We start from the raw sequence: 14,990 nt of genomic DNA, 5'->3' as shown, positions 1-14,990 counted from the left end.
TATCCAAATGGCCCTTGGCAGAAAAAGGTTCCCCGCCCCTGCTGTAGATGATCCCTCACCCACCGGCAGCAGAGGGTTAGCGCAGCACACGCCATTGTTGTACCATACTTACGTGGTCTCCCCCCACACCTGTGCTCTCCACTTCACCATTCCGCACTGGCCGACGTGATGAAGCATGCTCAAATAATTATGAGTTGCGGCAGATCATAATCTGCAGATCATAATCTGCCGCAACTCATACGAGCATGGGGAAGGCCTTTGTCCGCCAGTGAATTGACCCGAGGCTTTACATATACACACATATATATATATACATATAGAGTGTATCTCACTGTCGAAGAGTCCGATTGAGCAGGGCACCGCTTTAATGTACATTAGAATTAAGAGCGTCCATTAGTGACTAGATGACGGTATTAGTATTTGTTTAAGGTGACGTCTCCCACCCAACGCTGTCCCTCGCCGCCGACTCCAGGTCCCCGATGCCCCTTTCGGAATCGCGCTGCTGTCACGATCCTAGAACCTCGCCCCGGTTCCGGCAGAACGCCGTTGTGCGAGCGGACGTCCAGAGTAAACAACAGCTGACCCAAACATCGCGACCGCCTGGCGTCGACATTCCTCGAAGACACCGGTGGTGGAACCATCGACCGCGTCGGGACATCAACAGGCTGATGCGCACATCTCCATCGCGAGTGAGAATATTAAAAACACACGGCACGGTGGTGCGATTGTTGCCGTGCAACCCAAACTATGGACCTCGGCAACCCGCTGTGCTCGACGCTCTTTCGGTGGAGGAAACGGCAACACCACGCAAGCTCTCTCCTGAAGCCCTATCATCCTGGCCAGCAGACCTCGGGCAGCGGCGTTCAGCTCCTGAACGCACCGCGCGCAATACGCGAGCATGGGACATTGACACGTGGATTGCACGGCACTTGTGCAGTGCTTTGCCCGTGCTAATATTGACTCGTGATCAAAGAGTTGCGGCGAGAAAAACAAAAGAAACTAAGCCGGAGAACTCACTGGTGTCCCAACACAGTGCGTCGGTAAGCGCCGTGAAGGCGAGTGGCTCTGGTTAACGTTCATTACTTTCTAGGAATGCCGCCCGCCCTTCAGGAGTCAATGGAAGCCCCCCCCCCCCTCCCGTTTTGCAACGGTGCTTAGAAAAAAGCAATGCAGCATGAACCAGATCGGCCGGAAGGCGCACGATCTCGGATCTTAAAAGCGAAAACAAGGTTTTGCCTGGAAAGCGGCGATGGTGGGGTTGGTGTGGCTGGCGTGGCACGCCAGGCGAGGTTGGTGTGGCCAGCATGACACGCCAGGTGGGGCTGGTGTGGCTGGCGTGACACGCCAGGTGGGCTTGGTGTGGCCGGCGTGGCACGCCAGGTGGGGTTGGTGTGGCTGGCGTGGCACGCCAGGTGGGGTTGGTGTGGCTGGCGTGGCACGCCAGGTGGGGTTGGTGTGGCTGGCGTGGCACGCCAGGTGGGGTTGGTGTGGCCGGTGTGGCACGCCAGGTGGGGTTGGTGTGGCTGGCGTGGCACGCCAGGTGGGGTTGGTGTGGCTGGCGTGGCACGCCAGGTGGGGTTGGTGTGGCTGGCGTGGCACGCCAGGTGGGGTTGGTGTGGCTGGCGTGGCACGCCAGGTGGGGTTGGTGTGGCCGGGGTGGCACGCCAGGTGGGGTTGGTGTGGCTGGCGTGGCACGCCAGGTGGGGTTGGTGTGGCTGACGTGGCACGCCAGGTGGGGTTGGTGTGGCTGGTGTGGCACGCCAGGTGGGGTTGGTGTGGCCGACGTGGCACGCCAGGTGGGGTTGGGGTGGCCGGCGTGGCACGCCAGGTGGGGTTGGTGTGGCTGACGTGGCACGCCAGGTGGGGTTGGTGTGGCCGGCGTGGCACGCCAGGTGGGGTTGGTGTGGCTGGCGTGGCACGCCAGGTGGGGTTGGTGTGGCCGGCGTGGCACGCCAGGTGGGGTTGGTGTGGCGGGCGTGGCACGCCAGGTGGGGTTGGTGGGGCCAAATTTGGCACGCCAGGTGGGGTTGGTGTGGCTGACGTGGCACGCCAGGTGGGGTTGGTGTGGCGGGCGTGGCACGCCAGGTGGGGTTGGTGTGGCCGGCGTGGCACGCCAGGTGGGGTTGGTGGGGCGGAATTTGGCACGCCAGGTGGGGTTGGTGTGGCCGGCGTGGCACGCCAGGTGGGGTTGGTGTGGCGGCCGTGGCACGCCAGGTGGGGTTGGTGTGGCCGAAATTTGGCATGCCAGGCGGGGTTGTACTATAGTGTGCTCTCACGTCTATGCCCACCCCGGGTCGTCACCAACCCGCTCCGAGCATCGCGATGGAGTCCGTTGAGATGACCCCCCCCCCCTACGACGGTGGGTGCGAGGGGCCCTCACGTGGCTTCTGGTACACGGTGATGGCGGCAGTGAGAACCGCGGTGCTGGGCCACCTGTGTGTATGTGTGTGCGTGCGTGTGTGTGTGCGTGTGTGTGTGTGCGTTTGTGTGTGTGTGTGCGTGTGCGTTTGTCCGTGTGTGTGCGTGCGTGTGTGTGTGCGTTTGTGCGTGTGTGTGCGTGCGTGCGTGTGCGTTTGTGCGTCTGTGTCCGTGTGTGTCCGTGTGTGTGCGTGTGTGTCCGTGTGTGTGTGCGTGTGTGTGTGCGCGTGCGTTCATGTGCACACCCGTGGGGAGCGGTGGCACAGCGGTTAACGTGCCGCACCGCAAACCCGGCGGCCCCAAAGTTCGATTCCCGCTCAGGGCCAGCATCGGCGATGATTATCTTAATCGGTCCTGGGCCTCCCCTAGATCGGCTCGGCCACAAATGAGTACCTGGTGCAGTGTGTAAACATCGCCACTGGGGAGACAAAGGCGGTCGGGCGTGGTGCTGGCAACCCACCGCGCACGTGTGTTGTTCCGGCCTTCAGAGGTGCTGCTCACTAACACCACTTGCCCCAACCGTCTGTGAAAGGCTATACAGGGGATCTTTGTCTTTGCGCACTCGTGGCCGAGTGTGCGGAGTGTATGGAGTGTGCTGGAGTGTGCGTCTCCCCTTTTAGACCTCACTCTCTTATCGCCACATTCGCTTTCACCACCCTCACATTCTTGGCATTGCTGGCCTCAAGGGCACGCCTCTGAACCTTTCTCTCGCGTCCGTCCGTCCGCTTTGTATATACATATTTTGCGGCTTAAGCTCTGGTTACCTGGAGTGAATTGAATAATTGCAAGCGGCGTTACGGCACAGCAGCGTTCTTCTTCTTCTGCTGCATCTTTCGCGTGACCCGGGAAAAGCTGACAATGACTGGGGACGTCTCCTTCGGCCATCCACTTGGCGGCTTTCCTGAGATGCCCCAGTGGAGAAGCGGACGTGCCTCCTGCAACAGATCGTAGTGGGCAGGTCGATGCGATGCCCTCCATGGTCCGGGACTCACGGCCACGGTGGTCAGTTGTTAGCTACCTGGCCTGGCGTTACAGGAGGTCGCGGGTTTAATCCCTAACCATGGCACCTGGACATGTTTGGAGTTTGCGTGTTCTCCCCTTCGTCGCGTGGATTTTTCTCCAGGCCGTCCGGCTTTTCCCTCCACATTTAGAATCGACGTGCAATTAGAGTGTTTGCCTGCTATAAATTTCCACGTGATAAGCCACTTTGTTGGGCTATCATTTGCGATGGCCAGGTCGCTTCTAAAAACAGAGCTTCACAGTTCTGTGTGGGCCTCGCCTGGTAAAAAGTAACAAAAAAAATATACATCCGTGAAGACTGTGTGGGGAAGTGGCGTTCACGAGAGCCTGGAAAAATACATTTTTAAAAAGTGTGTAGTTTAGTGTAATCTGGATGGAACATTCAGCGGCAGTTGAAGCACGGACAACCAACTCCCCCCCCTCCCTCTCCATCCAGCAGTGGATGAGGCAAAGTGCCCGTACGCTCCGTTGGCCCGATGCGTTGCGTCGAACGCGCTCTGATCGATTTGCGGTTGTCGCCGCGATGGGACGCATTCGCGTGCTTGCGCTCGTTGTCCCGCGCGAAAGGCCTCGCTGAGTCTCGAGACTCCTGCTCAGGAGGGTCCTGCCAAGTTTTCGCAGTCGGGGGAGGGTGGGTGGGGTGTATGATTGCGATGTCGATTAATAAAAAAAACTAATTCAGGGCCAGGTCCGCGCTCGCGAGGCCAAGCCGAGCTCCCCGGGTCCCCAAAAGGCACTTTTGTCTTGGAAATCCCTCAGAAGCGGGGTAGACTTTTTTTCTCCGCTCGCCTTTTGCACTGTACACGCAGCGGCACTGCGATTGGGCCGGGTGAGGTTACATAAGTGGCGACAGAGGTGGGTGGCAGGGGGGGAGTCATGGGGGACATTGCCCCCCCTCCGCCCCCCCATGCTCGGTGGGCATTCTCAGACGTCATCCGCCCACGTTGCTGCTCTTGCTGGGAACGCACGTCCAACGTTGGGGGGCAATGGGGAGGTCCCCTGGGGAATGGGGGGGGGGCTGAAGGTGATCCCCCACCAAAGTGAGACGGCGGGGAGAGGAGCAGGGCTGCTCGCGATGGCCACTCCGGCTGGGCCCCCGTCTGGCCGAGTGCGAGTCCCGCGCACCGCCTCGCGTATGCACGTCTTACCGCGGGCTCGTCGGATTCTTCCTGTCTAAGCAAAGATTCTGATTCTGAGACTTGCAGTGACCCCGTGCATTCCAATTGAATGTGAAGTTACACGTTTAGGGGCTCCGCGGTGGCGAGATGTTTACTACCTCGCCTGGCAAGCAGGAGGTGGTGGGTTCCAGACACCCGCGTATTTGTAATCTGCATGTCTCCTCGTGGTCGTGTGGATTTTTCCCCTCCACATTTAGACACACGCGTGCAGAGTATTTGGTTGCAATAATTGTCCACGTGATAGGCCGCTTCGTTGCGCTCTCATTTGTGGGCCAGGTCGCTTCTGAAAAAGAGTTACATCGCTCACTGGGCCCTTACATGGTAAAAATTTCTTTAGCCAGGTGACAACTCAGAGAGCACTGGATAGAGTTCTCGATTGCGAGTTTTGACCTGGGTCACGCGATGTCTCCGTCAGGTGACCGAGAAATGTCGTTTCGGAGCTCGCAAAGGAAAATCCGCACCGTGACCCCCAGAGTTTGAAAGCGAACCCCGCCTGCAAGATGGCATCATCACAGCTAATTCTGAGCTCCCTCTAATTTGCCCCTACCACACGAGGGCGGGTGGTGGTGCATCTTCTCACGTGCCCTGCTACGGGGGTGGAGGCGGTGTGGGATGTTAATCGCAAGTTTAAATCAATGTTGTTAGCCCCTCTCGGAGGTTGAAACGCCAATTCGAGCGTTTAGCCAGATGTTGAATCCGCCCTTTGGCGGCCAGTGCTGAGGCCGTTTGAGTCGCTGCTTTTGGCCATCCTGGTGGGATCTTGGGCAGCTGCTGGCCCAGTTACAAGCCCCCCCCACCGCCCCTAAGCCTGACCCGGTCTCGTTCACGATTTTTCGCCACATTGTTTGGTAATGCTGCTGTTGCTGCGTTGGCATTGGTGCCAAAACAAACAAACAAACACAGTCAACACACTCGTCAAGAACACTGCCTCAAAATAAAATCCGTATGTAATTAATCGGTAACTTTTTCGGCAATGGATCATCTTCATGGTTTTAGGTACTGTGAAGAAGCATCTGTCTGAACAATAATAATTATAATAATCCTTGTTTGCCCAGGAAAGCCTCACCGAGTCTCACACCTCTTCCCCAAGAGTGTCCTGTCGGATTGGCGCTTTTTGAGTTGATACCCAGCCAAGAAGGGGTATTGGCTTTCGAAGTTTCAGTGGTGAGTTGTGAGTTCTTGTTCAGAACCACACGCCCAGTCCCACAGCTTCGATGGAAAAGAGTTCAGTGAAATATTCTCCCTCCATATCTACAGTGAGCCTTGCCCTTGACACGCGAGAGATTACCGTGCATTCTAATCACCACAGTTGAAGCTCGCTATCACAGTCCCACTCCGTGCCTTTTCACAAACCTAGTATTCCATATTTTTATCGCCCGTAATATTTACTTTTCTAAATCTTAATTTTCTCAAACCCTCAGAAACAAAAGCTAAAGAACCCTGGATGTGTCCAAAGGGGCCCTTTGGTGTGGACGGCAGCCAGCGAGTGGTGGAGGGAACAGGACAGCAAGGGCTTAATTCAGTGCCTCACACTCCAAGATTTGCCGTATCGTCTCAACTCTGATTTGAATGGAGACACCGGGGTTTTAGCGAGCGGAGGGGCGTGCAGCGGCACGCGATGGTTTGGTGCGCTGCGCTACCCAACTCGGCGACCCGAGTTCGACTCCCGACGGCTTACATAAGCGACAAGCGGCTGGTCGTGCGGTCTTCCCCCTCGCGCTCCCTTCACCCAGCGTGTTGTTGACGTATGGTGGAACGACTCCGATTATGACCTGCTCGGGACGTCAAGAGGCCATTATCCAGTAATGGATTGACAGGTCCACGTGTGTGTGTCTATACATAAAGTATACATAAAGTAATGTAGCGGTCGACACTACGCTGCGCTTCGAACCGGCTGACCCGAGTTCGCATCCCGCTCACGGCCAACACCGGTGACGATTATCTAAACCGATCCTCGGCCTCCCCTAGGTCGACTCAGCCTCAAATGAGTACCCGGTGCAATGGCCGGGCGTGGTGCTGTGCCGGCTTTCATAGGTGCTACTCGCTAACAGCACTTGCCCCAACAGTTTGTCAAGATTATACGGGGGGGGGGGGGGGGAATCGTTGCTTTTCTCTTCGACAGTGTATATTTATATTCATTTCATTACCAAAGCTGCCATGTCGTGAAAAGACAGTGAGATCGCGCACCTAGGACACACCACTCCAAGCGACGGTGGCCGGTGGCCCGCGGAGAAACGACGGTGGCGGTGGCGGCAACCGAGGGAGGTGAACGGAGCACGTGGACAGCGGCGGCCGTAGGGGTGGGAGCGATGACACCGTCTCACGGAAACCCGCGAGATGATCGTGGCGGCTCTTGGGGGCAAAGGCCTTCATCCAGCGGGGTCGTGGGGGTCGGGGTCTCGGCCACGGCTGACAGAGGGCCGCGCGATGCCGCGAGCGTCTCGGCCCTCGCTCGCTCGCTCCTCCGCGATCGCGTGCGGCTCGACGGCGCTGCCGCGCCGTGCCCGTGGCCACGTCAAGCTGCGGGCTGAGCAAAAGCGTCGCCTTAGAGCGTCGTGCGACAGGCGGAGCGGCCTCGGACGCGGGGGATAATCCGCTCGCCCCTTGCCGTGCCAACGGCGGGGGGGGGGGGGGGGGTTTAAGGGCCTCCCGCTGGTGTGGCGCGCCGGAGGACGGAGCGGTGTTTTAGCCGACGGGGTTTGGCCGGCGGGGTTTGTCCCGTGCCGATGTCGGGTGGACAGAGCGTGGGCAGCGGTTGGGAGGGGTGGGCGGCAAGCACGGCGACGAAGCCACCTCGAAGCGCAACGAGAGCGCGCTCGCCGATGACCGCCGCCTCCGATCGCGAAGAGAACTGAGTGCGCCCCGGCAGACGTTGGCGTTTAGCGCTTGGACACATTGCCCCGTGCGAGAAGAAACTGCCTGAAGAAGAAGGAAAGTTACAGTCGACGTTCGTGGCAATGGACCACTTCTTCTTTCGATGTGCCGTGAAGGAGGAGGGCCGTGGCCCGAAATGTCACCTGTCTGATATGTTATTTTGTTCATTTCATTTTCGAGGGCACGGCGTTATTGGCGCTACCTGCGCGTACTGTACGCGCAGACACTGAGCAGCGGCGGCCGCGGAGTTTCCAGACACTCGCGCATCACTCTCCGCGCCCCCCCCCCCCCCCCCCCCATTGCCCACAACGTCTTAAAAAAAAAGGAACCGGTCATTCTGGTGCATTAACTGGAGCTGAATGGTCTCTCTGTTTGCCAGAGTAGCTGTCACCTGTCGGGAGGAATGCTTTGTGGTTCATTGATAAGGGGGGGGGGGGCGACGGGGTAGGGGTGGGCGGTGGGGGGGCTGTCTGATGGGACGAGCGACACAGCTGGAATTGAAGTGGCGCTGCGCTCTGATCCACCGCTCAGATCCACCGCTCCGATCCACCGCTCCGATCCACCGCTCAGATCCACCGCTCCGATCCACCGCTCCGATCCACCGCTCCGATCCACCGCTCTGATCCACCGCTCTGATCCACCGCTCCGATCCACCGCTCAGATCCACCGCTCCGATCCACCGCTCCGATCCATAGCCGGGATCCCCACCGTGTGCCTCGTGGCGTTGCGGGGTTGACGCGCTGCACCCGCCCGCTCCTTCTGCCCGCTCGCCTTCTCGGCTCCACGTTTCTGCCCTTCCTCAAGGAGGGCTTGTTTCAGGATCGGAATGTGGTCCGGCATGTAGCCTGGGGAGGGGACTTATCAGATGGATTTAATAGTGGGGGGCGGGGGGGGCAGGGGATTGAGGAGATGGTGGTGGTGGAGGCTCAAACTCAAAAGGGGGAGGCTGTTCCAAGTTTTCCCTCTCATGCTGGATGCAACTTTCGTCGCTGTACCGATCTTATCGGGATTTAAAGCGTTGGGTTTTTTTTTTCTCCGCCTGTTGTGCGCGCCATTCACTGGTGCCCGGCACGGGGTACAATGGAGCGACGGATTTGAGGGTTCGGTGGAGGGAGGGCTCGGTAGGATGGGCTCGGTGTGGAGGGCTCGGTGTGGAGGGCTTTCTCTCTGTTTGGTTCCACGCCGTCGATATACAGGCAGCTCTGCCGATAGCGGAGAGCATCCGAGGAGATGACGGAGGGAATGTGGGAACCGCCACATGTCTATCTCACGTGTAGAGTCATTGTCTCCAATATGAAGCAAATTCCCATCGGCTGAATAGATGGAGTTTTGCTGGTGTGAGTTTTTCAAGAGCGAACCACGGACTTTTATTCTGGCACTGCCGTTGATCGACACACTTTAAATCGCAGGCGTGATTTAAAGTGCAACGTCCACGTGCGTGGACACGAAGGTCCATCTTCTGTGTTGAGTGGCGCGTGAGCACAGCAGCGACAACAACAAAACGAAAGACAAAAACATGAACATCGCAGAGAATGTCAATGTCCTTCAGGAATATTGGAAACGAGGTATTTAACGGTCGTACACACAAAGCACGTGCGTTTGAGAACAAGAGGCACCAATAGCAAGTGCACATTTGGACACAGCGCCAGTTATCGCCGTTCCGAAATATCTCGATTTCGGAAACCCCCTTCGAACCTTGAACACAGCTCGTAAGTGGCCGTAGCTCGGTCCATTCCGACCGCAATCATCCCAAATAGGCTCCTCCGCTAAAACTCCGCATGCCGAGAAGTGTCGCGCCACGCCGGTGAAAGACCGAAGAAGTCGTACGGTGTGCCTGGAGCCTGTGGCACCCTCTTCTCGGGGCCTTTCCTTACACCGCCCTCTTTAGCCGAGCCACGGGAGAAACTCGCGTGCATCGTGGGAGTACGATCACAATGGGAGCAACTGCACAGATAGAGGGGCCCGTCGGTAGCCTACTTGCTGTACTGCCTCCTCCTGCAGGCGTCTCTCTGCATGGCGGGCGGGCATTGCGCTTTGTGGGCACGGTCTTTGTGGGCGCCACCAAGCCTGCCGTCTCGTCCATCGCGGGCGTGCGTGGGCACGACGGCCAATGTTGTTTGCAATATCTTTCCCTGTTTTGATCCCTATTTGGGCAAAGTACTTGTTCGTTTGATCACTCCACTTAGTTTTTATTTACTTTGTTTTTGTCATTTTGGCGGGCCGGGTCACTCATCTTTGCAATTGAGACTCATCTCTTGAGTTCTACATACAATTTAATCACGACGTTTCGGGAGCAACACAAGCGATGGGAAAGCAACATGCTTGGTCGTGATTCATTTTAGTTTCTACCTATGTGACTTTACCGAAAGAACCAAAGAGTATGGATTCCTGCAGTCACGAAAGCTTCAAACCTAGATTAAATAAAATTGGCCATGTCATTAAAGCTGAACTTGAAACTCATTTGGATCTCTCACACAGAGAGGTGCACAACCTCCTCGTTCAACAACGGCCCCACTGAAGCAGATGTCACTGGGCTACTTCTGAGTTCCCTTCGAGTGACGGTTGGCTACGTACGGTGCGAAAGAAGTTCGCACAGAAGGCAATTGCACTTTACCACTCCCCTGCCACCAAAGGGAAATGTTTGTCGTGGACTTTAGCCAAATTTAGCACGGAATCAAATTTCATGCGCTGTTGATTTTGCGCATTCACTGCTGTTTAGGCCGAGACCATACACTCGCCGCTCCACGTGAGAACCCCGTTTAATCACAGGCGGCTGACCTGGATTCAAACTCAGGCTCTGAGCGGCGGTGACCTCTGAGCCGCGTGGAGCTGCCAGCCGAGCCGTGCTGGCTGGTGTCACCCCCACACACAGCGAGGCGTGTGTGGGCGCTCGTGTGACTGTAAGCACACCCCAGAGTTAATAAGTGATCGATGGAACGCGACTCACCAATGTGGATGATTACAGTCACATCGTGGGGTTGTGACAAGTGGCTTTGGTGGGGGAGTGGGGGGCGGGGAAGGCCCTCATCCAGCAGTGGATTGACCGACGACGATGAAAACTTTTAAACGTGACATGCATCTCGGGAGGGTCTTCGTCGCGAAGGCGCCCCTCGCATCGTTCCCAAAGACGGGAGACGATGTTTTGGCCGACCGACCTTCAACAAGAGGCACGCTTCAGTTGTTCATGTAACCTCGCAACAAAAGTCAAGCAGATGACACACAGCACAGTATCACCTCCCGTGGTGGGACGCACACACTGCACCTCCGATTAGCGCCGTTGGCCACGTACGAAGGAGGTTCGACATACGTGCATCCATGCTATCTTTGGGAAATTTTTTGCCAGGTTCAAGACGTTGAAAATAATGTGTTTTTACCCTTTCTGGCAATTGAAACTTGAGAGGCGCTAGGATGTTCAAACACCAAATGGATACCTTTTTTGCAAGGCGTCAAGTTTGCATTGACCACACGTACTTGTGGAAAAATAATTCAAACACACATGCTCTGATAATCTATGCATTGTCTTTGAAACCGATTGTCCGACGCCATATAATTCAAAAAACACAGTCGAAGCAGAGCACGTGAATGGGGTAGTCTTTATTCTCGTAACGTAGAAGGGGGTGAAGCGGTAGAATGCATCGTCTGAGTCACCGACCCGAGTGAGGAGAAGGGACTAATGAAACCCCGGTGAGTATGCACAGACATCAATGTGAAACGATCCGGATGATCCCGCCACAGGTAATGATAGACCAGATTCTCTGACTTGCAGACTGTGTCCCCATTGTTATGCCCGTGAGGCCTGCTGTACGATATCTCCATTTAACCTTCATTGTTTTTGCAAACGACCCATGACCAAATCACCTGGAACGCACCCAATCCCGTCACATCCCGGGAGCTAAGCAGGATTTGAGCCTGGATAGCGCTCGGATGGGTAACCGCCACCGTGCGTAACAACAGGTGCTGTCAGCTGCGTTGTCAGCTGAGTTGTGCAGTGCAGCACCGTCCATCGTTCTACTGTACTTCTATGCTCCCCGCCTTCACCAACCCGCACCGACCAGTGTGAGGGCAATAACAATCCCCATGAGCGCATGGCGTGGAGGGGGGGCCCTCATCCAGCAGTAGATAGCCACGAGGATTGTTCACGTAAAAAGGAACTTTGATTGAACGAGTTTTGAACTGGAGTTGCCCTTATAGAGGTTTTTTTTGGGGTTAGATCGCCTAAATATAAATGTGGTGTTAAACCCGCCACCAACCGACACAGCCAATTAGTAACGTTTGTCACCTAAACATAACGTGCCAATTAGTTACTGCTTCAGCACACCTGGTGTGTTGGAGAGTAGCGACAGGTTAAAACAACACATTTATATTATTTACGTGATCTAACCCCCCAAAAAAAACCCGTCATGGATAATATTGGCCACGAAAGCCTACGTGTTAAACTGGAGTTGCCCTTTTCGTGAATGTGGCGAAGTGGAATTCCGACTGCCAGCTCGGGCTGGGTTGGCTTCACTCGTGGCCTGTAATCCAGCACTGTGGATGCAGCGAGGGTTGGCGGATCGCCGTACATATGTCGTGAAGCTCCCTTCTCGTGAGCGCCGAGGCCACCATACCCTGGCACGCCAGGAGATGGCGGTACAGCAAGTGGACTAATCTCCCATCTATTTCCATCTGTAGGGGGATGATCGAGTGTTGCACCCTTCGCACGCGAGGGTTTTTTCCTCGTATTCCGATTTCCTCATTCGTGGAGTTGGCCAAACATCCCGATCTGAAGGTCGCGGAAACTTAGGCAATTCTTGCCGCCAAATTCTGGCTGCCTTTCCCCGCTTATCTGTTGTTTCTCGTGCCTCTCAACCTCAGTAAACAGCACGCTATAAATGTGTAACCCTATTTTTAACGAACGCAACACATTAAGCAACCCGTAATACCATCGGGATGGATTGCCAGGCCCGATCAGCGCCATTTACGATGTTTTGCCAGTCGCTCTTTTACGGCCACGAGAAAGAGAGCGCACGTACGTTGGGCCCCCTTGAGTGACTCGCCGGTTAATGGAGTGCGGCGTTGAGAGGGTGCCCGCTGATGATTTTTGCCGCCTTTGTCTTCCTGTGTTGCAGCTCTACCACGTGGCCTACGTGCTCATCAAGTTTGCCAACTCGCCAAGGCCGGACCTGTGGGTGCTGGAACGCTCCACGGATTTTGGGCAGTCGTACGCTCCGTGGCAGTACTTCGCTTGTGAGTGTCCATTTCCATATCCCCCAACGGTTGTCGGCCAATGAATATGTAATGCCATGCATGATATGCCTTCGCCTTTGTAGATGATAAAAGTTATTTGGAATCGGTGCATATTGGTCGAGTCATCCAAGTGGTCACAAACTTCGGTCAAAATTTTTTTTTGAAATTGAAATGTAGATGGGAATAATGAATGAAGGTGGAACCAGACAGCCACCTGTGGTTAACACATGGCTATCAAATGGGAGTGAGTTAATGGCATTAGCCTGGTCTTCATATCATTCACTTGGCTAAATTCCAGCTATTTTTATCCCATTCGTGCCAATCGCCGTCATTTCACGAGATTCTCTTTTCGGATCCTTTCTTGGAGCAGTGCAGACCATTTGTGGTGGATATCGGCCTACGGAAGCGGATATATCACGGAGTTACCTCTGAGATCCCTCCAAGTGGCCCCTGGGTCCATGCACAGGAGAGGGCGGCACTTCCTGTCTGTTCGTCGCATGAAAGCCAAACCGATCTTTTTTATCCTCAGAGCTGGAATTGAACCACATTTAACACGATGATAATAACCTCTATGTATAAAGCGCCTTTCATATTGAAGTAAAATCTCAAAGCGCTGTACATAAAAATACAACTACACTCGCAATTATCAATAAAATCTCAGCAAAGTAGAAAGCTGATTTTAGACTTATTGCTTTTAATTTAGATGTTTAGTTTTCTATCTACATGACGTTACCAAAAGAACCAAGAATATAGAAAGTTGATCATAAAAATATCAATGACGACTCTATGAAATTCTATGATAAAAGCGAATAATTATCATTGATGGAAATGTTTTTGCTGTCATTGGCCACAGGGCTGAGACCATCAACCAGGTCCACTTTGGCCCAAAAAGGCAATGACCTTCCCCAAATAAATCCCTCTTCTCCCCCCCGTCTGCTCTGCTGAGTCCGGTGTTCCTGATACCGTCGTTGTCCCTGGTAATGCTGTCCAGAACGTCAGGATGTGGCAATATATGATGCGGGGGAGGATGTGGAATACAACATATTTTATGTAAAAAAAAAACAGTTTAATCATAGGACACTGCCCGGATCCGATCCTCGGTTCTCAGTGGTGGCAGCTCAGCACTGTGACCTTTGTGTGACCCAGTCACGTGTCCACCCTTGCATTGCTGAGTTTTCCCTCTGTTCAGGGAACGTTATTGCTCCAATTGTCTTCGCCAGCAGCACACTCCCCAGAGCTGATGCAGTGATTGTGTCTCAATCGGATGCCTCCTTTGATCTCAGAGCTGTTTGCTGTGTTCTTCATGGGATCCGGGTTTATCAGCCCCCTCTGAGTAGATTGTTGTACGGATTATGTCTGCTAGTGTTTTTTTTGTAACGCCGTATCTGATAAGAGCACGGGTGACTGCAACACAGTCAATTGAATCAAAGAGTTTGCTAACTAATCGGCGATAGACCAAAGGACACGTGTTTTTATGTTTCCGGGATCACATCTGGATGTGTGTGACGGTAAGACAAAGGCGGCCGAGCATGGTGCTGGCCACCCACCCTTCATAAGTGCCCGCTAGCAGCACTTGCCCCAACAGTCCAGTCAAGGCTATACAGGGGATCTTTGTCTTTGCATCGGCACGCAATGAGAAGGTTACGAGTTTTAAATTCCAGTGAGAGGTCCACTCGGCCGCCCGTTCACCGTGTGGCCTTTGTGAGATGAGTCGTACGTGTGCGGCGGCAAAATATACAACAAACGTGTTTGGTGACGATTTTGCATCTGCTGCTGCTGCAGTGGTGCAGAAGAAACGGCAAGCATCAGCGAGGAAGGAGGGTCGTTGCTCAAAACGTCACCTAGTGTCTACTTTTCCTTTCAAGGGTAGTCGCTGATGAATGTGTTGAGTTTGACGGACAATGCAATAATTTTGGAGGAGCATAATCGGGGGGATGACGCGTGGAAATTCATAGATCTACTTCTGACGTAATTTGCACGTGGCCTCATCCACATGAAGCAAATTGCTTGGTGATGCCACGTTGGCAGTGGTGCCCAAGCACATAGAACAAAATAAAAACACTCCTTGTAGAGGCGGTTACATTTTGACTTGAAACTTTCGTGACTGCAGGAATTAATATTCTTGGTTCTTTCGGTAAAGTCACGCCCGATGAAGACCGCATGGGTCGCGATTGAAACGTCATGGGTTTTTTGCTTTTATTATTTTCAATTTATAATTTATTTATTTTTTAAATTTTCTATCGACGTGACTTTTCCAAAAGAACCAAGAATATA

At 54.4% G+C, this 14,990-nt stretch overlaps 1 protein-coding gene across 1 annotated transcript in view; it reads left to right on the top strand.

Moving 5' to 3' along the window:
- Positions 1–14,990, top strand: part of LOC133353272 (laminin subunit alpha-5-like) — a 214,122-nt gene that overhangs the window by 31,464 nt on the left and 167,668 nt on the right. The window contains 1 exon segment of the mRNA XM_061569380.1: positions 12,599–12,716. Within this exon segment, the coding sequence (XP_061425364.1) occupies positions 12,599–12,716 (118 nt within the window).

Source organism: Lethenteron reissneri, chromosome 43, assembly GCF_015708825.2.
Source record: "Lethenteron reissneri isolate LAM-NWPU_2019-01 chromosome 43, ASM1570882v1, whole genome shotgun sequence".
In the NCBI taxonomy this organism is placed as follows: Eukaryota; Metazoa; Chordata; class Hyperoartia; order Petromyzontiformes; family Petromyzontidae; genus Lethenteron; species Lethenteron reissneri.
Note: the sequence above shows the minus strand (reverse complement) of the source record. Positions and strands in the feature narration are given on the sequence as shown.